The following is a 23,196-nucleotide window of genomic DNA, read 5'->3' as shown; positions in this document are numbered from 1 at the left end:
ATCTCTGTCTCAAGTTCGATGGCCTTGTGATTCCCATTTGCCATCTTTTGGCGCCAGAATGGCCAATTTACATTTCTACCCCCAACAAGTCAATAATTGAATTAAAACCCGTGCACACTTACGGTTTTATTTTCCTTTTTTGTTTTACGGTAGCGGGCTACGCCCACGTTGTTTACGGGTCATGCGGAGTGTCTGAGTCGTATTTCATGCTCACCCATCAAGGTTCGATTTCAAAAATTTCAAAATTCCCAAAACTTTTTGCGAATTATGGACAGATGATCCAAGTATTGGAATATTTTCGGGTCGATGACCCCAATCTTTCGAAATTCAAAATTTCAAATTCAATTTTTGAAGGGTCGATGGCCCAACATACCAAGTGATGTCAATTTCAAACTTCGGGTCGATGACCCAATTATTCAAAATTTTCAAATTCAATTTTCGGGTCGATGACCCAATCTTTCAAATGATCTAATTTTAAGATCGATGATCCAAATGTGCTTATGTGATGATTATTGCTTGTACATTTTTTATGTTTCAAATATAGCAGGATATGCTTCAACTGGGGGCTCTAAAGTCTTCGACTTTAGAGCCATTACAAACTGGGGGCTCTGAAGCCGTTGGCTTCAGAGACCATTATCAAGATGTAAAGGATGACATCCACCAAGAATTCAATTCAATACAAGAGTATGAAATGGAAGAATTCCTTAGCTGAAAGCAAATGATGAAAGCGGCGGCAACCTCCTTGGAAAGTCCCGTCCTATTCGGACAAGCGCCAGCAGATGATAAATTTTGGGCAAATGTCAGTAGATGATGAATTTTGGACATACGCCAGCAGATGATAAACTTTGGGCATGTGTCAGCAGTTGCCGAACTACGACGCGGGTTTGATTCCGTCAGAAACGGATACGTAGGCGCCTAAGGATAAGGCTCAATCCACCATATATGCAATTTTATGGGTCGACGACCAACGACGATAATTTGACACAACAGAAGCGAGAGTCAATCCCCAACGAAGTTTCAGGTATGGTCTCTTCTTATGGTCAAGAGCTTATATACGCAAGTCTAATGGACTATAAACGACCAAAGAATCCTCGGTCGAGAGGGACTGGGGTATACTTTGACTTTCGCCTTGTCCAAGCCTCAGTCAAAGTGGGGGCTCTGTAGATACCCGTATCCGTCGATATTGGAATTTATAGAGAACCCGACAAACACCCGATGATGATAGGACACATGTATTCTTTAGTTGTCATTGTCATTATTTGGGTTTGTTTTACGATGTAGAATGGGCGTCGTCGATGAAGTATTTTATTAATTTAAATGATATTTAAATTAATGTTTTTTTAGTGAGTTCATTTTATTATTTTAAATGATATTTAAATTATGGTTTTTTTGAGGTGAATTCAATTTATTTTATTTTATTTTGAATTTATTTTCCCAAGTTTATTTTATTGAAAATAAAATAAATAATTGATTTGAAAAATCATTTTATGAATATATTTGATTTGAAAAATCATTTATTTTAATGTGTTAATTGATTTGAAAAATCGATTTTAAAAGCGAAGAAAACTCGTTTTAGAAGCATGTTTTTGAGCTCGATTTTAGCTCGGTTTTTGGGCCCGTTTTCTTTACGAGTTGGCACGAATATCGAGTACACTAACCATCCTAAGCCTCTACCCATCCAACCCAGTTCGAACCCCCATAACCACGGCCCAAATTCCATCCCAAACACCCCCCAAACAGCCCGCATATACACGAGCAGCCCCCCTGTTTTGCAGCTCAAATCCCGAGCCCAAAACCCGCTCCAAATACCACCAAAACCCGTACCCATTAACCCTAACCCATACCCTAGTATCCTACCCATATTACCCTAGCCTAATCACCAAGAAAACCCCCCAAACGAACCCTAGAAAACCCCCCAAAAGCTGCTGGACCGCAGCTATGCCCAGCCAAGCCCGTCTGCCTCTCCTCCCTTTTACCCTACTTTAACTCCTTATAAATACCCTCCCTTCACCATACATTCATTCCTCTAAGTTTTCCATACATACAACCGTCACTTACAAGCTTTAAACTCCAGAAAAAAACTCTAATTGCCTCTCAAAAACCCTTCACAAAACCGACTTGCAAACTGGAACAGTTTGTGTGTCCTCTTCGAAAAACAATTCGTTCCTCCTTCAAACCTCCATCAAAACTCGATTTTCTTGTTCCTAATTAACCATATAACATCCATCTACACATTAGACAAAGATTTACGAGCCAAATTGCCCTTGAGAGTACACGAAATCCCTCGAAAAACAGAGTGTTATACACTCTGTTTTGCGATTTGTTCCCTGTCCATTCTGTTTGTGCTCGTTTTTTGTGCCCAATAACTCCAAACGAGCAGGGGTTGCTTTAAGATCTCTGTTCTCCTATCTTTCTAGTTTTCAAAACATCTTTTAAATCGAATTTTCATCGTGAAACGAGGGAGAAATCGCTGTTTGAAAGTTGCTGTCCAGATTCGATAAAAACGCGTGTTTGCTTTGTTTCTTCGTCGACGACGGCCTCTCGAGATAAAATCTACCATCGATTACGACCCAAGACGGTGTCAACGATACATGTAGGTTGAGGGTGCATCAAATCCTTTTCTTTCTCCCTTTTATTTCGTTTTTTTATGTTTGTTTTTTTTTATAGTTTGTTTTTGTTTGTTTATCGTTTTTTTGTTCATCGATTGTTCTAATTAACTACGAAACTAGTTTAGTCCGAGTATGAGTTAAAGTACCACCATGAAAACCCGCGTTGACTTGAGATGGGAAAGAAACCGCTACATTAGTCGGTCGTACACCCCCGTCTCATTTACATATCCTCGTGTTCAAGGTAGGGCATTAATAAAACAAATTTTAACTTCGTTCTTCGCTTTTGACATCTCCTCTTCTCTCGTGTGATTCGACCCATCTTAGGACCCGTCACATGTTAGTATGACCTCTGATTGTTAACATATAACTCATTTAGATGACATTAGATCAATTTGATAACCTAATTAGACATGTTAGGGTACATCGACATAGCTTTAAAAACCGATTAAGAATTCTGTAACTTAATGAACGCATCTCTCTCTTTCACCTAATTTCTCGCTAGTATAAGAGTGCGTGATTAGCACCTTCTTATTAACACTCGATGAGTTAACTTAATTAGCAAACTTGACCTAATTTGACCCCTTTTAGGCCGTGTAGAATACGCCTTTGCGCGACATCCTTCCAATCGATCAACGTTGTTTCTAATTCGTTTTCTAACTTGTTTCCTATCCCGTTTCGCAATCATCTATCTAACCTAATGAACCTGACCTAGGACCTAGGTTTAGACGTGGCTTTAGGCCGTGAGATTTGGCCGTGGCCTTTGGCCTTTCTTGTTTCGTTTGTTTTTGCATCGTTCGTTCTTTATTTGTTTTGTCGCTTGTAATTTATCGTTTGTTATCGAGTTGTAATTTTCGAGTTAGCTTTCTTTTATCGAGTCAAAACCTCTTTTAAAAACCTTAGTCTTGTTTGGTTAGATGGTTGTGCCCCAATGCAAGTAAGAGCGTAGTAAATCGCATGTTGTTTAAAGCAACATGGCCCGATTTATGCTAATGCATGCTTTGGTGCGTGACCCAATGTCTAATTCGATAAGATTAAGTGAAAGCACACATTACGAGGAGTGACCCAAGGCCGTGAGTCATGTAGGCCGTGAGCCACCCCTTTGTGCACGCTTTCCTAGGCCGAATGGCCATGTGTCGTGTATGGTGTCGTATATAGCAATTGTATTTAGATCGAGTTGTATCTTTAATTTATTGTTGTGTCGGCATGAAATGCCTGGGTTGTAATAGGATAGATCCCAACGGCTCCCCCATTCCCCCTAAGCCTTGTTTGCTTTGTTTTGTATGTTGTTAGATTAACCAACCCACATGCTAAATTACAACTTTGACAAAGTTAGTTTAGTTGCATCTAAAACGACATAGAAATTGTTGTCACATGTTAGGGTTTAAAACGATGTTTGCATATCATATATCGTAGTAGCTATGACCTTGTTTGAACTCCGACACTTGACTTAGTAGAGGCCGTTATCGACGGGCGGGGTTAGGTGTCCTTATGGGCTTCCTAACACGTACCCTCACCCCTTACTCAAGATCTATGGTTTGTGGATCCGTCTAAATACCATTGGATTACGAGAGTCATTCAAATCGAGTGATATAGGGTACAAGTCTTTATCTTTAATCACTCGTAGTCGATTGGCTTTATGCTTTTCGATGAAAGGTGTAAAGTTGACTTGAACGGTTCCAAGTTCCCAAAAAACTTGGTGGCGACTCTAATTTGTCTTAATTCGATTCGAATGTGGATCCCGCGGACGCAGTTCCCGAGGGCCTTGTCCACAATAGGGAATCAACTTCATGCGTTCAACGTCTTCGGGTTCGGAGGGCGATTGAGACTTGCTCAAAATTATCCGACTACCCATAGGAATTAAGCCTCTCTTAGACTGGTCCATGTTGAAGCCTCGAAGAATCTTGTCGATGTAAGATTCTTGACTTAATGCCAATATCCTTTTGGGTCTATCTCTATAGATACGAATACCTAATATGCGTTGTGCTTCTCCTAAATCCTTCATTTGGAAATGATTTCATAGCCACTCCTTGACGGAGGACAACATAGGAATGTCATTTCCAATAAGTAGTATGTCATCCACATACAATATTAGGAACACAACATTGCTCCCACTGAACTTCATGTATAAACATAGTTCCTCAACACTTCGAGTAAAACAATTTTCTTTTATGACATGATTAAATCGATGGTTCGAACCTCTTGATGCTTGCTTAAGACCATAAATGGATCTCTTAAGCTTGCATACTTTGTTAGCATTTTTAGGATCTACAAAACCTTCAGGTTGTATCATGTACACCTCCTCTTATAAATGCTCATTTATAAAAGCGGTCTTGACATCCATTTGCCATATTTCATAGTCATGAAATGCGACAATCGCTAACAGTATCCGAATTGATCTTAGCATAGCTACGGGGGCAAAGGTTTTGTCATAGTGGAGACTATGAACTTAAGTAAAACCTTTTGCCACTAGCCTAGCTTTGTAGACATCATCATGTCCTTCTATGCCATTCTTTACTTTAAAGATCCATTTGCATTGAAGTGGTCTTTCCCCTTCAGGCAAATCCACCAAGTTCCAAACTTGATTTTCATGCATTGAACTCATTTCGGATTTCATGGCTTCAAGCCATAAAGCTGAATTGGGACTAGAAATTGCAGCTTTGTAGGTGGCGAGTTCGTCACTTTCTAGAAGTAACACATCAAGACTCCCATCCTCTTGGATAAGTCCAACATATCTATCAGGATGGCGAGAAACTCGACCCGACCTCCTCGGTTGAGAAATAACAACAGAATTAGACGACGAAGGAACATCTTCTTGCGTCTCTACTTCGGTTTGTGGCTCTTGAACTTCGTCAAGTTCAAAATTTCTCCCACTCTGTCTCTTAGAAATAAAATCACTTTCTAAGAAGACAGCCTCACTAGACACAAACACTTTGTTTTCATGAGGTTTGTAGAAGTAATATCCTCAGGAGGTAATGGGGTAACCTACAAAGATGCATTTTTCGGATCGTGGAGCTAGCTTGTTGTCGGTCTTTACCTTCACGTAAGCATTACATCCCCAAATCTTCATATAGGATATATTAGGAACCCTTCATTTCCACATCTCATATGGAGTCTTTTCGGTTGCTTATGTCGGACTATTGTTCAATGATTTGATTGCGGTTTGGATAGCAAATCCCCAAAACGAGTCGGGTAACTCGGTTTGACTCATCATGGATCGAACCATATCTAGTAGGGTTCGATTTCTCCTTTCGGCAACATCATTAAGTTGTGGTGTACCGGGCGGAGTGAGTTGTGACACGATGCCACAACCTTTCAAGTGTGAATCAAATTCATTACTAAGATACTCTCCACCACGATCGGATCGTAGTGCCTTTATCTTCTTGTTCAATTGGTTTTCTACTTCATTTTGAAATTCTTTAAATTTCTCAAAAGCTTCACTCTTATACTTCATTAAGTAGATATACCCATATCTACTTAAATCATCGGTGAAGGTAATGAAGTAATAGTCATAATTACCCCTAGCGGTGATGGTCATTGGTCCACATACATCGGTATGTATAAGTCCCAATAGTTCACTAGCTCGAGTCCCTTTACCACTAAAAGGATTACGAGTCATTTTGCCCAGGAGGCAAGATTCGCATATACCATATGATTGAAAATAAAATGGTTTAATAACATTAGTTTAAACTAATCTTTTAATGCGATTCTCGTTGATATGACTCAATCGACAATGCCAAATGTATGATTCATTTGGATCACTTGATTTGAGTTTCTTCGATTGTATATTATAGATGTCTTTACTTGGATTCGAAGTTTCTAGAACATAAATGCCATTAATAGAAGAGCCTCGGCCAATGACCAAGTCATTGCTAGAAATAATACAACAATTGTTTTTAATGGCAAAATTAAAACCCTCTATGTCTAACATATCAATTGAAATAATGTTCTTAGAAAGAGAAGGTACATAAAAACAATTATGCAAATACAAATCAAATCCATTTGCTAAAACAAGCACATAAGTTCCCTTGGATATGGCCGCTACTCTAGCTCCATTCCCAAGACGGATATCAACATCGCCCTTGCTCAGCTTTTCCATATTTCTTAGCACCTGTAATTCTGTAAATGATTACAAAGGTGAGAACCGCAACCGGTATCTAATACCCACGTTGTGGTGGAAGTAAAATTTACATCAATAACATAAATTTTAGAAGGAATTTTACCGAGAGGAATAACAAGTCCATCCCTAATATTTCCCAAATATATGGGGCAATTCCTCATCCAATGTCCCATGCCATGACAATAATGGCATTCATCATCAACTTTGGCTCCTTTGGTAGTCCCACTAGCCATCTTGTTTCCATTGTTGAATTTTCAACCTTTCTTTACCTTCCTTTTGAACCATTTTCCTTTAGTTGCAAGAGCTTGCTTGCTAGGACTCCCACTAGTTTCGCATCCCTTTTTTCCAAAGATAAGAATCCCATAGATTTAGCGAGATTGTCTTCCCGAGACACATTCACAAAAGATCTAGTCATAGTAGGAGGTATGGAGGAAGTAATGAAATTAAGGTTTCCATCGGAACCGATCCCAAAATGAAGCTCTCTAGTAGTATCGAGATTGTTGTTGGAGCAAATATCGTCAAATAAGTTATGACAAGACTCAATGGTAATAGGTGTTGTTGCATTAGTAAGATCCATTGCGATATATAAACTACAAACATGGAGGTAAAGGAAATATTAACATTTGTCATTTAATCATACTTGCAAACATTTTAAACAAGTTTCAAACATTTATATAGTGACCTCTACCCAACTAATATAAATGATCCCGAGACCCAAATTCATATTAAATCGGGCACGGTGAGCCGATTCATCCCTTATCAATATAACTCGGTGGATTAACTCTTTAATCGATTCTACTTTTAGAACTCTCGGTCGATAAAATTACTTTAATATTTATCTTTAGCCCGGAACACATGCGATTACGATCACGAATACTTCCGTTGAGCTCAATCTAAATTTCGATGTAATAACAATTTACTACCCACTTACCCAACGTAACAAGTTTAGCACCCCGGTGAGCCGAGCCTACTTCCTTATGAAATTAGGATTCATGGTTCTACTATTTGGTAAGGCTAATTCTCAATTATTTATAGTGAGAGGTCATGTCAATTTATTATCTATCACGTTTTAAGTGAACTAAAGCGGTGAACTACGATAATTATAATTGACACGGTCGATGACTCGATAAAATAATATGCATGTTTAGTTATGGCGATTTGGCTATGCATGCAAACATATAAAACAAATGCAAAGCAAAACGATAAAATCCTAGTATGGCCTTCCTAAAATAGTAAATCAAATAAACTATTTACAAATTCGGAAACCAACTCCTTTGGTCCCTTGAACTTCATTTGGCACGCTCTCCAAGGCAATACCGTCTTTGTCGGACCGCCTTCTCGAATGGCACCGTCTTCAAGGAACTCCGGGATAAATAAATTACAAAGCTTTTCTAATTTATATATTATAAAAAGAAAAACAAAACTAAATAAAATAAAATAAAGGTGATACGAGATCACAATAATTACAACCAAATCGATATCCCCATTCATTTCGGAAAATACCAATTAAAAAACTAAGGCCATACTAAATACAAATTACATAATTCAAAATTATATAAAAATAAAATATGACAATCATAATAAAAATGCAGCATTAATATATGTATAAAACATGCCATGTTATGTGCCAAATCGCCTTATTTAAGCTAATATTGTATATATAGTCCGGTTTTATGGATTATTGTGATAATTAACTTATTAAAATCACACAATATTACATAAATCAAATCTATGTCCAAGTTAATTATCCCAACCGTCTTAGGACTCAAAAATTTAGTTTTCACTAAATATTTGACAATAATTCAACTTGATATTATATAATTGCTCTTTAAACATTATTATTCATAATAATAAGGAAATAGTTCCCAAAAAGTCATAAAAATTCGAAAGTTTCAAAATCATAATTTTGTATATTCTGAAAAATTCTCAACATCCCAAAATTTTAATAAAAATTGCCTTTAGATTATTTTAATTTATTTCACAAATAAATCGTATAAAACATAATTTTAATCTTTTAATTCCAAATTAAACACAAAATCATGCAATAAATCAAAATTAAAATTTTGAATATTCTAAATAGGTTTCTAGATCTTGGAAATCACAAATTTTTAAGCTCAAAAATCGAATTTACAATTATGACTATTAAAGTTGCTATTTATCAATTTATATCAAATAAAATTAAAAACCATTAAAATCATACGAATTTTAACATGTAACTTTAGATATGATGTTCATATCATATATACAACATTGAAAAAAAATTCCATCCCATGAAATTCATTTTAGCTATTTTTAGCTAATATAGTCATTATTTATGTGATTTTTACATCTAAAAATAATAAATCATGCAAAATAAACCATTTCATTTCAAAATTTACATACATTGTGTAAATATTGCATGTGATAATATACTAAAATTTCATGGACAGAGACGAAGTCTAACTAATTTTAGTGTTTTAAGTGACATTTTATTCAATAAAATGTAATAAAAATACTAAAATCATATTAAAGAGCAATAAAATACCATAAATCATCAAAAATGACCTAAAATCAATTTAGGACCAGAATGTTTAATCATGCAAAAATTTCGTGGCCTTTATCATCATAAATAAAAAAATACAAGTTTTATATGTTAACATATTAACTCGGAAAAACAAAACCGATTTTGCATGCAACAACTCTTGCTCTGATACCAATTGAAAGATATGTATATCCCTTATTAGACATCTCTAATAACTAAGTGATTTAGTTTAGTCATAAAACTAATATAAGATATTATGCATGCAAAACAAATTAAATAAAAGAGAAGAAATAGTCATTCTTACAATGGTGGCCAAATAGGTTTATACTAATTGGTCTCCTACCAAATTAATCTTCTTTAAGAAAACCGAGTGTCCCAAAAATCTTAGATCCAATTGTAAGATCTACTCCTTAAGGATTGTACCAAGGTAATCCCTCTTAATACATTTACTAATTTTATTGCTATAAATTAGTAGATGTTCCTTTAAATTTAACTAATATAAATTATTACTACTACTAGTAATTAGATCTTAATATTATTATTTTAGAATGATGTTCTTATTCTTTTTCTCAAAACAATATCAAAGGTTTTTGTTGAGAGAGAGAGATAGATAGAGAGAGAGAGAGAGAGAGAGAGAGAGAGAGAGAGAGAGAGAGATAAATTAGAATGAATGAATAATTATAAAAAAAAAAAATTTCAAATTGTATATATGGGGAGAGAGGGTGCCGGCACCCTTGGGTTACCCAAGGCCAATGCATGCTCCTAAATCCTACAAATTGTTCTTCACAAGTAATTGTAGGTTTGCATGCCTAAACCTAATCATAATTAGGTTGTCTTAAAACAATTAAGATAAAGCAATATTGTCTCCCATTATATGGAGAAACTGGTTCTCCATTTATAAAATGGAGTTCCATTTTAACTTTGTTATTTTGTCAATTGTAGTTATGACATATGTTACATGTTATTAGACATATGTTCATGTAATGCATTTTTAACATATTAAAAATCATTACATAAAATAAATCACATGCAATGACATAAATAACAATATATGATTTAATATACTTAAAATGGACCATTTAATTATAATTCACAACATCTTGTAATTATAATACATTATTCATTCTAATTATAATTGTTTCATAAACAATTAAAACATTATCTAATTTAAAGGATTAATTAACTTGTATCATAATACAATTAATTAATTTATCAATTAAGAGTGTTACCCTATAGGTATTACCTTAAGGGATCAACTGATCACCACCGTCATACGACAGTAATGTCAAACTCTAGTCAGCCAACCATTACCGATTAATGTGGATCAGTTTACAATAAAGTATAACTTTCCTTCATGTATTCTTATCATGAGATTTAAACATTTGATCGCATTATTGTCGAGGACACATACTCCAACACATAAGTAAGAAATTAAAGAAGATAAGGCATCTAAGCTGCTATTATACTTTCATCGAGGATCATTAAACAAACGGTGGGAGTTGTGATTTCCGCATAGGTTTTGTTGAATTGTGTTTTTGATCTTGGGGTATGTATAGATGAGTTGATATACAAATGCCTTATTTGTATAGCTGAATAGTTTCTGACGGAGAGAGTAACAAACCAATAGTTTCTGAGAGAGTAACAAAAGAATAGTTTCTGAGAGAGTAACACTTTACTGTGAAATTTAATAAAGGGTTTAATTTTGTATTTAACGGTGGAGGCGGAGGAAAAGATTATGGGACAACTGCAAGAGTGTTGGGTAATCTTGCATTAGCCGTGGGATTAACTTATCTTCCTTGTTTGAGTGTCTCAATAATTTCTTTACGTTCAGTTTATGAAATTGACAAGGAGTTCAGTTATTAGGGGCTATATAATAAATATATAATTATATATTATAGCTTTTTTAATTTTCATCTATGCAGCTTTGTACAAATTTGATTGTAATAGACTAACATGGTTAAGTACAAATGATTGTAACAGACCAACTTCTGAAGTGGTTTATTCATTTTCCGACCCAATCAGAACAAATTTTGATTGCTCATTCGTTGTTATGAGAGGAACATGCGTCGAGGACAAGGAATAGAAGGAGATACTTTGTATGATCGTGATTTTTTACACATTATTATGCTCCAGAGTATATGGTTTTATGGTGCATGTTTTTACCGAAACCTCAGAAAAATAACCAATTCGCAGTTTTGAGGCACACAACGAGTTACCTTCTTTGTATATTTAAGAGTCTTGTTTATCATTCAATTTAGAGGAGAACTCAAGACTTTAAGAGTGGAGTGGCTCCTTAAGGATTTGGGAACATAAGTGTCTGGTGATTAGGTATAATATTTGCTAATTGGAGTGGTAAATGACATTTGTATGTGGTCTACAGGGTGTGCTGGTTGTCGAGGTGGCCTGAACGGTTGCTGCACGACAAGACCGGATGAACTGTCGAAATTGTTCCACGAGACTACCTAATATACAGTATATGTGGACTATTTAGATGTTGCTGCCTCTCTTAGGTAAATAGACTCTTTCCTACTGCTCATTTGGAATCGTAATTTCATATTTTGCATTGATGTGTTTTTTACCGAATGGCTTTGCCCTATTAAATTGGCGTGTCTAACACACAAGAATCTCTTAGCACTTTTTTCTATTTGGTGAGAAATTGAGATTGTTTTTGTTTTCTTATTCACAAAATGTAACTTTTGCTATTCTTAATTTATAGTCGGGGATGTGTTCCTTTATTCACATAGTCGGGATTCCGATGTTGGTCGTAATGTGCTCCTCTTTGTTTATTTTTCATTTAGTCATAAACCCTTTTGGAAGTTCATTGTTGTTTTAATTGCGCCTCTTGCTGTAGCATTAACATCTTCACTATAAAAGATACCTACAAATTTAAGGTAAAGACAGCAAAATATGATGCCTCTTGTAGTGAACTAGAGATATCCTCAGAGTGTTAATGTGTGATTTGTCTGAATTTTACTTGGATTGTTGGATTGAAAGCCCGACCCAAACAAAATACGGATGGATGTTTGTAATCCTAATCAAGTCCTACGGTTTCCGGAGTTTGAATTTGCAGCATAGTGTAGAACATTGGCTCACTCTTGATTTTGTAAAACTAATCAATAATGTACCAGTGCCTTTTTTATTGGCTCCTTCAGTTTCCGTTTCTATTTCTGTTTTTCTCTACGACATAAAATGCTTCTCTGGCCTTTTGTGACAGTATAATTATACATTTTGTAACTTTCGAACATATCAAGCTTGATGCATATGACTAAAAAACTGGCTATTAAAGTTCATGGACCAAAGTGAAGAACAGATCAAGCTTGGTATGCGAAAGTTCGTATTTCTATTGCTTATTAATCCATTTACTGAATTTACACTATAGTCTCCATCTTTTTTTTTTTGCATGTGTTTAGAATACTTTCCCAGCTGGAAGATAACGTACCACCTTGTGAATCTCAAATGGAATACTGGAACATCAAAGTGGCAGTCATGATGGAAAAGAGCAACAATACTACCAAAGATGCTCCAACTATAAGGTAGTGTATGTGATCTACTGCTGTGTTTCATGTCTTTTAATAAGAGCATTGTAGAGGTGATGCATACGTGACACTAAATATCGGCTGTTGCAGCTTAATCTCTATTGTTACACCATAATACATTCAAAACTGACAGCCCGACATTTATCCAACACATTCTAAAGAATGTTTGTTTTTTTATTGACAGGAGCATGTATTAGACCATGGCCAACCACCGATATATTCATACCCATTATGCTGAGAAGTTGAAGACTAAAGATTTCAGTACTTTTTTTTTCCATTTCTAATAGAGCAAACAAGCAGCAAAACAAACACACCCCTTCAAACTCCCCGCCTCGCTGTAGTAGAGACCTATCACTTTTCGTTATTAATCTTGAAAAAGTAGTAGGATCTGATGCCCTGCCACTTTCGTTTGCAGTTGAGATCTAGACTCTATATGAGCAGCAGAGCTTCTGCTTGCTATGGTTATGAGTTATAACTGTAAAAGCTCTCCTACAAATCTTTTCAAACTTGATAGAAACTTCATGTCAGTGACATTGATGGTTATAGTGGGAGAAATTGTTATACATTTGTGTAGCACTCGATTGATATGACGAGTTTTTTTTAAGAAGCAAGCACTGCATTTTGTCTTGCACAACATTTTTCTTGCACTGCATTTGGAGCTCATACGCAAACTCTTTATTATTTGGGAATCTTAAATTTAGGAGCGCTCGAAAGCTCATATCCTTTTCTGATATCGCATTGGATTATACTCAAGCTTTATAAGTTAAAAAAGACGGAAATTGGCCTTGGAGCTCCGCGCGCATCGCGCGCGGAGGAACAACTAGTAAATATAAATATACAACATATATCATATACAAAATCACCTATTACTGTGAATGACAACATAATTTTTCCTAAGTGAAATTGCGAACATGCCAAAGTGCCTCCAAAAAGAATGTTTATATCCAGGAATAGAGAAATTTCCTGAACTGTAATGCTCTTGCAATGTTGAAGATAAATAAATTCTAAAAAGGGTTATTGTAAATATCAACTGGAGTTACCTCACCTAAACTGATTCACTGTTTTGCACAAAACATTTACTGTCTTTCAGTTCCATTTCATCACCACCAGTTTGTCCAAGCTTTTTCTGAAATACCCATTCGATTTCCTCCAGTGATTTCCCTTTTGTCTCAGGGACAACCGTAAAAACAAAAACAACCGAGATAGCTGAAACAACCCCAAAGGTAAAAAATGTACCACCCACGGAAATTGCACTTGACAAGGACAAAAAAGACATGGCAATCAACCCGCTACACACCCTATTTCCCATTGCTCCTAGAGCTACCGCTTGAGCCCTCAATCTCAACGGAAATATTTCCGAATTAAGCACCCAACAAATCGGCCCAATCCCTATGGAAAAGAATGCTACATTTCCACAAATTAGTAAAATTGACATAGCAATTCCAAAAGTTTGTCCCTGAAGAAAAGATAACGTGATTCCTAACCCAAATAAGCAAATAGTCATTCCAATTGTGCTTATGTATAGCAATGGTTTTCTACCAACTCGGTCAATTAATAGAATGGCCATCAATATAAAACCGGTTTTTGTTACTCCTACCGCTACTGTGGCTCCTAGCAGCTTCGTCTTATTTTCAATCCCGGCTTCTTTAAGGATCTCAGGACTGTAATAAACCAGTGCGTCTACTCCTGTAATCTGCTGAAAACACTGAATTCCAATTCCTACAACTAGCATTCTACATACTGTTGGAGACGGGCATAGTAATTCAAGCCAAACAGCTTTTTCTCCACCGGAATTTCTTGCTGCAATTTGTATTTCAGCAAGCCGGTCCTCAGCCTCTTTCTCGCTCTCTATTGTTTTGAATAAAACCAATCGTGCCTCATCAACTCGGTTCTGGGCCACGAGCCACCTAGGGGACTCGGGAATGATAAAGAGTGCAACTGCAATGAGAACGGAGGGTAAAATCCCGACCCCAAGCATGACCCTCCAACTTTGATGGGGTGGGAGGCCAGAGAATGCATAATTGGAAATGTAGCCAAGTAGGATTCCAAAATTGATGAATATCTCGGGGAATGAAGTGAGGGATCCTCTATTAACGGCGGGTGAAATCTCAGCAATGTAAACAGGAGCAATCATTACACCGAAACCAATTCCAATTCCAGCAAGGAGTCTACCAGCCATTAGCATCTCAAAGGAATGAGCAAGGGTCATTACAATTGCTCCTGCTTGGAAGACTATTGCTGCCAATGCAATGGTCCATTTTCGGCCTATGGCGTCCGAAGTTCTTCCTCCTGCTAAGCTGCCAAATAGGGATACAATGCTCAAGCAACCTACTAGAACTTCTTCTTGTACTTGTGTTATGTTTAGGTCCTCTTGGATGAATATGATTGCTCCACTCATCACTCCCACATCTGGATATATATAAACATACCATTTGTAATTTGCAAGACAACATTTCACACATATTCAATGTCACATTTTTGCTGGTAAATGTAGTCTATAAAAGCACACTTGTAGTAAATGTGGGTTTCAACTCCCTATAACACGTCTTGTTCTACTAAATTGTCCATCCAGAAACAAATGTAAAGAATTCCTACAACTTTCCTTTTATTTGCGCCTCCTAACTTCAAATCTCTTGGTACCCTCGTTGCCATTAACCACAATAGTTGACCCTTATATTTAAAGTCAAACTTGAAGACATGAAATGAGAATAGAAAACATACCATAACCAAGAAGAACAGAGTTAAGAGAAGCAAAGAAAGCACAAGCAAGGACATATTTCCGTACTGTTTTAGCGCGGTCATTGTTTCGATGAATCCGGTCTAAGCCCTCATGATCCTCAGCAAGCTCAGAGTTTATCCTCCTGTACTTGTTTTTGTTACTCAATTCAATAGCATTATTAACGTTTTGACTTCCATTTTCCTGCCCACCCAACAAGCTCATTTTGTTACTAGCTAGTTGTATGGTTTGCAAAACGGAGAAATGAAGAAATAAACAAGGTGTGAGTTTTGATGTTTGAGGTACTTAATTTTATAGGAGGGAAAAATGAATGATCTGAGATGGGTTAGATCTTAAAAGTAATGAGATTGAGGAGGGAAGGTGTCATTGACCTTGTAACAATAGACCAGTCAACCTACTAACTCATTTATCAAATGTTTTCTATTTTGCTTATTTTACTAAACACGAAAATGGTCCGTATTAAATAAGAATTTGTGATGTTCAGAGATGATATACTGTTAATTTGCTTAGGTTTTAGGTGAAAAGGGTATTATATGGAAACTTAATGAAAAATGTATCTGAAAGAGTAAAATCCGCATGTGAAAAAGTAATTACGATTTTTAATCTTGTGGAAAGAGAAGGTAGAAAAGAGAATGTCGGTAGCATTTCTCAAAAGAAATATGATATTATCGGGCAACAGAATCATGAAGCAAATACTCCTTGTAAATGCAGAATTGAAAGTTCAAAATTCATTCATATGGAAGTTTCCTTTAGTAGTTCAATAAGACAATGTTATGCTATCTACTTTCTAGTATCTAGCGTCATAATTGTTCACAGCGTAATTCCAGATATCAATACTGCTTTCTCAGGGGTGAACTGTAGTGTAACAGCAGTGACCATCCTTCAATCCTTCCCCATCCTCAAAATTAGAATATACCTTCTGATATAGTGTCGTTAACATTTTTATGAAACTAAACGCTCAGTATCGGCCATCTTACACTGACTATCCTTTAATCGTTCCCCATTCTCGAACAAACACTCTATTTCCTCAAGACTCTTCCCTTTAGTCTCCGGGATAATCATATGAACAAATCCAACAGAAAGAGCTGATAGTAAAGAGAAAACCAGGAATGTCCCAGGCACTGAAATAGCCTTGGAAACCGACAGAAAAGATAAGCTCACAATTCCACTACACACCCTATTTCCTGCAACTCCAATTGCCACTGCCTGAGCTCGTAATCTCAAAGGGTAAATTTCAGAAGTCAAAACCCAGCAAATCGGACCCATTCCAACTGAAAAGAATGCAACGTCTCCACATATTAATAATAATGCCAATGAAATCCCAAGGGGACCTTTTCCCATGAATGGTAAACTGACTGCCAAACAGAACAAGCATACAGTCATCCCAATTGTACTTGCGTACAGCAATGGCTTCCTTCCTATTCTATCTATAAGAACAAGTGCAAATAATATAAAAGCCGTCTTTGTTACTCCTACAGCAACCGTTGCAGCTAAAAGTTGTGTATTATCCTCGATCCCAGTTGTTTTCAAAATTGTGGGACTGTAATAAACCAAAGCATCAATTCCTGTGATTTGTTGGAAACATTGTAGGCCAATGCCAGCAACAAGCATTTTGAAAACGACAGGGTTAGGCCTTAAAAGTTCTTGCCAAACAGCTTTCTCTTCTGATGTTGAAGAGTTTGCATTAATGGCAGCTTGTTGGATTTCAGATAGTCTTTCCTCGACTTCTTTTTCATCTCCAATTGTTCTCAATAGCACTGATCTAGCTTCATCGACTCTGTCTTGAACGACTAGCCATCTTGGGGATTCTGGTATAGCAAAGAGCGCAAATCCAACGATAACAGAAGGGAGTATCCCCAAAGCAAGCATTACTCTCCAACTTATATTGGCCGGGAGTCCAGAGAATGCATAGTTGGAGACATAACCGAGAAGTATTCCGACATTGATGCATATTTCGGGGAAGGTGGTGAGGAAGCCTCTAGAGTTAGCAGGGGAGATCTCGGCAATGTAAACACCCATAATTGTAGCACCAAAACCAATGCCAATCCCAGAAAGGAGCCTTCCGAGCATTAGGATTCGGAAAGAATGAGCAATGGTCATTATGAGGGCTCCTATTTGAAAGATAATTGCTCCAATACCCATAGTCCATTTTCTACCAATGGCATCTGATGATCTTCCACCTGCTAGGCTACCGACTAGGGAAACTATGCTCAAACATCCTACTAGTATTTCTTGTTGGACCTCACTTATTTGAAGTTCTTCTTGGATGAATATGATTGCCCCACTCATGACACCGACATCTGCCAGATTCAGGTAAATCAGCAATACTTTAAAGGCGTATACTTTACTAAATACTTGGCTACGATGCATCAAAATTGGTAACGCTGATATCCAGCAACAAAATCACGCTGTCCAGCAAGCGAGTTTTTGGCATGGTTAATTTGATGTACTGTTTAAATTGGTAACCATATTCCATCTAGCCCAAAAATCAAATCCAACAAAAGAAATAGGGAGTACGAATCATATTCAGTCAATCTAAAAATATTCAAGAATGTGCAAGAAAAACATACCATATCCAAGTAAAACAGAATTGACAGAAGCGAAAAAGGCGCAAGCCATAACATATTTTCTTGTAGTGTTGGCATCAAACTTATGAAATGAAGAATCATCAGCATCAGCATCATCATCAACATCAACCTCTCCGATTTCGACAACCATCCTCTTATACTTATTTTTATTACTTGTAAGATCAATATTGGATAGCTCCACTCCATCTTCATTCAGCAACCCCATGTGCTCTTTTAAGCACTTGATCCCAACTCAATTTTGATTGTGTAAACTAAGAATCAAACTAAACTATTTTCTATGCTATCATATTGAGGTTTCTTCAGAGTAGTCTCCCATGTTCTGGGTTTAATAAGTTGGATGACTACTTGCCAGGTTACTTGTGATACATTTGTTGACATTTCTCAAGAATTTTGTACTATATTTCTTACAGTAAAGATTGCTACAACTTGAAGATTTTTTTATAGAAAATTTAGAATATATAATACCCACTTGTAAATATTTAAATTATTTTTTCAGATCTACAAAAGAGGACTTATTCACTTGCTTGCTGCTTCATTTGACTCCTCCCACTACCCACTTGATGGTGAAAGCGGGAAAGAGTATAACATAATTTTTCCTCTCTTTTTTCTTTCCTTTCAGTAAGTCTCCCTTAAGAGTTAAGACGCTACTATCCGTCTTAAGCTTAACACATTTCAACTGTTCAAGTACATATCACTTGTGTTGTGTACATAGGGAAAGCAATATATTTGTCTTATGAATATTAATTCACATATAAAACAAGTAAATGAAGGGTTTCATTAATATGGTACAACATTTTTCCATTAATGTTTCTGCAAATGGTCTACCACCACTGATAACAGCCTCCTGAGCTCTTCTAACTTTGGCTGCCGACACTATTGTCATGCCTTACTGTAATTTTCAGGTTGTTTTTAACTGTATAAGTAGTTCTTTCTCTGTGTTTTCTAAAGCTACAACAATGGATTTGAATTATTAGTGATGAACAAACCATTAAATTGATGAAGTGAACTTATCAGCTAAATCAGTGATGAACAAACCATTAAATATTAAACAGAAACTTGAGAGAAATTGGTGATAAAGAAAACAAAAATTGAAATGGTAGTACTCCGTAACATGTTAGAATAAATGATCCATACTCAAACCAGGTAATGGAAAAAGGAACACGCTATAGTTGATTTGTATGTGAGCCTATTTCATGGGGTGCCCTTGATTTGTAGATGAGCCTTCTTTAGTGCCCCAAAAATTGCTGCTATCTCATCATAATCCGGCAGCTTTGGGTGTACATGTTTCGGAGAACCAGCATTCCTAATAACACTGTGTTCATGGAACCCTTTCTCAACTGGAACAGAACTCGACCTTTCGATTTCCTTACTTATTATCTGCCTTTCGTGCCGTTGAGGCGTAGTCCTAGACCTTACATATGACCGAACATCACCACATCTCTTGCCCAATAAGATAATATCATAACCTTTGTTGTTGCTATTGCTGTAGAAATAGCAGGGTTGGTCCAAACTACACTGAAGTTTCCAACAACAATCGGATGTTTCAATATGACCATCAAAATAATTTCTTTCCATTTCATCAGTATGATTTTTCTTCTGATATTTCCGTCGATTTCCGGGGCTGCTACTGTAGTAAATTTCACGTTGAACATCATTTGTACACGGTTTTTCCTTTGATACTGACTTTTTCCTCCTCATCCTTTTCCTTGCTGGTTTTTCGTCATTGTGATGATTGGGTGTGTGTGTATCGATCTTAAACATGAAGCACCTTTGATCTTGATCCTCAAAGTTTACTGTTTGGTAGTTGTTTTCAGACCTGAACTCCTCTATATTTTCGACATGAAGAATTGAGCTATCTGAAGTCTGTCTTCCAATATTGTGCGCGGAAGGACGACTTAACTGAGTTAAATTTGTAGCTCTTGATGGTCTTGACGTATTGCGTATTGTGGGTTGAGATTGAAATCCAAAAGAAGAGTTGCCGGATGTGCACTTTTCCTTTCTGTCCGTATCGTGTCTTTGAACTTCAGTAGATTCATTGACCTGAAAATCAGTAATTGATTTATCATCAATTAAACTATGCGCATTGTTCTAACTGCGGAATAACAGTTGGTCAATAAAACTGTGCTTATTATATCGTCTGTTATCAACAAGGGGGTGGTAAAACTGTGCTTATTATCTAACCCTTGTTGGCTGTGATAAATGCAATTTTGGAGGACTGCGGTAATATAATCGTGACTATTCTATAGAATAGCTTATTAAAAAGAAATTACGTACCTTTTCAAGTTTATCATGAGTATCTGGTTTGTATTCAATTGCGAATTGTCCGGGTTTGAAGAAGTAATCTCTAACTATTTCATCCACCATTCTGTTCCTAACATCTTCCGGGACTGATTGTGAGGTGAACTTCTCTTTCACCTTGATTTATCAGCGCCCAATCAGTAAACAATTAAGTTAAAAATTACAGAAAGCTTAGCAATTCAGTTGTAAGATTGAAATACCAGAGAATTAACAAGGTTTCCCGGGTACAATTCCGTTGCAGCAGTGACAAATCTCTTGCCATAACGCTCCGTGAAGAGCTTCCTTATAAGCCCAAGTTCTGGAAGATCCCCTATTCTTGCAGAGGCAAAGATGAGTGTGGATATGGCCTCGTTTATATCATTTGGAATATCCCTGAAGTTAAAACATAATGCAATTTTACAAACTAAATTAAACCCTTGATCAAATTGATGACTGTATTTGTTATCTCGGTTATGCAGATCAGATGAAATAAATCGTAATCAAATGCAACGTTTTCTAAATCACTAATAACCAAACGTATATTGAGCCCATCTTCAGCAAATATCAACTAATATCAATACATGTTTAAAGCTGCGAAAAACGGTGTAGATTACACATAACAGAACACAGAAATATTGACCTGTTTGCATCAATTGTGACATCCAAATCAAAGAAACAAAACTGAGCTAAAATCTTTGGATACATACTTGTGCCGACGAATGTAAGACAGATTGAGCAGAATGAACTCTGAGAAAGTTGTCAGCATCTCATATATTGACAGTACCTTCTCATCCACGTACAGTTGGCCGAGCTGTCAATATCGAAAGGTGGTTATAATCCAAAGAAGACATGGAAAGTATAAAGAAAACTACCAAGTATTGTTTTGTTGACCAAACCGCAAACGTTACTGTAAATTCCACCTTTTTCATGGCAATTTCTTCATGTTCATTCTTGAGAAGCTGAGCAATGTCTTCCTTTAACAACCTTGTGACGGCCAATCTCTTGCTTTTCAATAGCTTTAGACGGCATTGAGTTCTCTTGATCAACTTCTTACTGTCAAATACAAGAAGAAATAGAATTATATTAAATTTAAAGCGCATGCATAGTTTCATGGTTCGAGGCTGAGCCTCGAACCGAATAATTTGTTACATGAATAGACTTAAGAAATGTTAAAAGAAATTTAATACCATTTGGAAGCTTTTCTCCATCCAAATAAGAAGTCGAGCATGTTTCCAAAAGCACACTTTTTTTTTAATCTAATAACCTAATTACTTAAGCTAAGCGTAAGCTCATCATATATATATTCAATCTGCATTATAAAGCCAATGCATGTTTGTTTATGTTTCCTGTTTTACCCTTGTCACGTTTAGGGAGGTTTTGCTTTACAAATGTTTTTACAACTTAACCGCAGTAAGGGTAGATGTGTAAACTTACAAAAATACCAAGTAAAACATGTTCAAATCCCACGTTCATATCAACTTCTCAGTCAATCCCACGAACAATTTCGTTGAATCATCAATACATTTACAAACTGAGTTAAAGTTCGTTTATTTGTTGTTTTTCAAAAAAAAAAAAAAAAATCAATTTTTATTTTCTCCCTAATCCTTTTTGGGCGGCCTTAATGTTTAAGAACTAGTTAGCTTTGTGCGATATCATGTTGAACAATTTCAAACTAAAATTGATTATTAAGGATGTAACATTAAAAACTAACTAACTAGTTTTACACCTGTGTAAAATTGTACGGGTATGTATTTAGGTCGGAATTAATGTTTTTTGATGAGTTTGTTTTTTTTGCATTTCTATTGTAATTATCTAATACTTCTAAATCAGCGATCTATACATGATTAATGTTTACACTTGTTTCAAATATGTGTTCAAATGCAATTGTTTAAGAGTAATAACGTAATATACTATTGTAAATACAATTTGCATACATAAAAAACTTTAAAGCCCGAATAAAGAAATAGAATTTAATAATCTACTTTAACATATTCAAATTATTCTAAAAATTGAAAAATTTCATGATAGACTACTATTTTGTGTGGATTTTGCGCAAGGCGAAATCAGATCAGGGTGATATTGTGCAGGGTTAACTAGCTCTAATTAGATTTCTGGTCAGGTTGACAGGGTACGATTTAAACAATAAATAAAATAATAGAAATAACAAGACAAACAATTTTGTACGTGGAAAACCCTTAAATGGGAAAAAACCACGGGCACCAAGCCAGGAGAGGATTTCACTATATGATTTTGAGAGAATATTCCAATGATAACAATAATGCTAATGGTTTTGTGTAATATGTGTCCTTCTTCTTGTTGTACGATTGATCTCCTTCCAATAGCTCCAAAGTGTTCCTTATATAGTCTTTTATCTTGAACGACTGCTTTGATCTGGTCATTAAAGGCTGAATATTCTCCATAATTGCTGGTAATAATTACCAAATATATCACTCTTAATTACCGCAATTACTGCATAATCTTTACACTTAATGCTGCGTATTTATTTCCTTTAATGTACGCGGATTTGGTCAAATATTGTCCTGATATTTAGACCATTGTCCTCTCCATGGCCTGGCGCCTAACTTCATGTGCCCTGAGAGCCTGGCACCCTGAGAGCCTGACGGTCAGGTTCAGGTGAAATGCTGATCAGGGTGGTCTGCGGATTTCCAGGCCTAACAATTGCCCCTTATCTCCTTATTGGTAGTGCCAGGACGAAAAAATGAGGAGATAACTTCAATTTTGATAAGATCACCCAACGGTTAATTTTCCCTGATCAATTTCCTGTAACGGCTCTTTTACTGCAACTGCTGA

The 23,196-nt window shown here is 36.2% G+C and overlaps 3 protein-coding genes across 3 annotated transcripts; all 3 read right to left on the bottom strand.

Annotated features, from left to right (window-relative positions):
- Window positions 1–13,533: 13,533 nt before the first annotated feature.
- Window positions 13,534–16,149, bottom strand: LOC141647824 (putative polyol transporter 4). Its single transcript, XM_074456163.1, has 2 exons — window positions 15,505–16,149; window positions 13,534–15,192 (listed from the first exon to the last, which is right to left on the bottom strand). The coding sequence occupies exons 1-2, from the start codon at window positions 15,722–15,724 to the stop codon at window positions 13,829–13,831; spliced, it is 1,584 nt and encodes a 527-aa protein (XP_074312264.1). The 5' UTR covers window positions 15,725–16,149; the 3' UTR covers window positions 13,534–13,828.
- A 75-nt stretch (window positions 16,150–16,224) lies between these two features.
- On the bottom strand, window positions 16,225–18,681 carry LOC141647825 (putative polyol transporter 4). The gene is made up of 2 exons (XM_074456164.1): window positions 18,091–18,681; window positions 16,225–17,820 (listed from the first exon to the last, which is right to left on the bottom strand). The coding sequence occupies exons 1-2, from the start codon at window positions 18,311–18,313 to the stop codon at window positions 16,463–16,465; spliced, it is 1,581 nt and encodes a 526-aa protein (XP_074312265.1). The 5' UTR covers window positions 18,314–18,681; the 3' UTR covers window positions 16,225–16,462.
- A 418-nt stretch (window positions 18,682–19,099) lies between these two features.
- Window positions 19,100–21,676, bottom strand: LOC141646216 (uncharacterized). Its single transcript, XM_074454190.1, has 6 exons — window positions 21,573–21,676; window positions 21,306–21,438; window positions 21,093–21,196; window positions 20,607–20,778; window positions 20,383–20,523; window positions 19,100–20,148 (listed from the first exon to the last, which is right to left on the bottom strand). Exons 1-6 carry the CDS (start codon window positions 21,611–21,613, stop codon window positions 19,300–19,302), a joined length of 1,440 nt encoding a protein of 479 aa, XP_074310291.1. The 5' UTR covers window positions 21,614–21,676; the 3' UTR covers window positions 19,100–19,299.
- Window positions 21,677–23,196: the final 1,520 nt, after the last annotated feature.

This window comes from Silene latifolia, chromosome 3 (assembly GCF_048544455.1).
Source record: "Silene latifolia isolate original U9 population chromosome 3, ASM4854445v1, whole genome shotgun sequence".
Classification (NCBI taxonomy): domain Eukaryota; kingdom Viridiplantae; phylum Streptophyta; class Magnoliopsida; order Caryophyllales; family Caryophyllaceae; genus Silene; species Silene latifolia.
The sequence above is the reverse complement of the archived record's forward strand: the minus strand, read 5'-3'. Positions and strand labels throughout refer to the sequence as shown.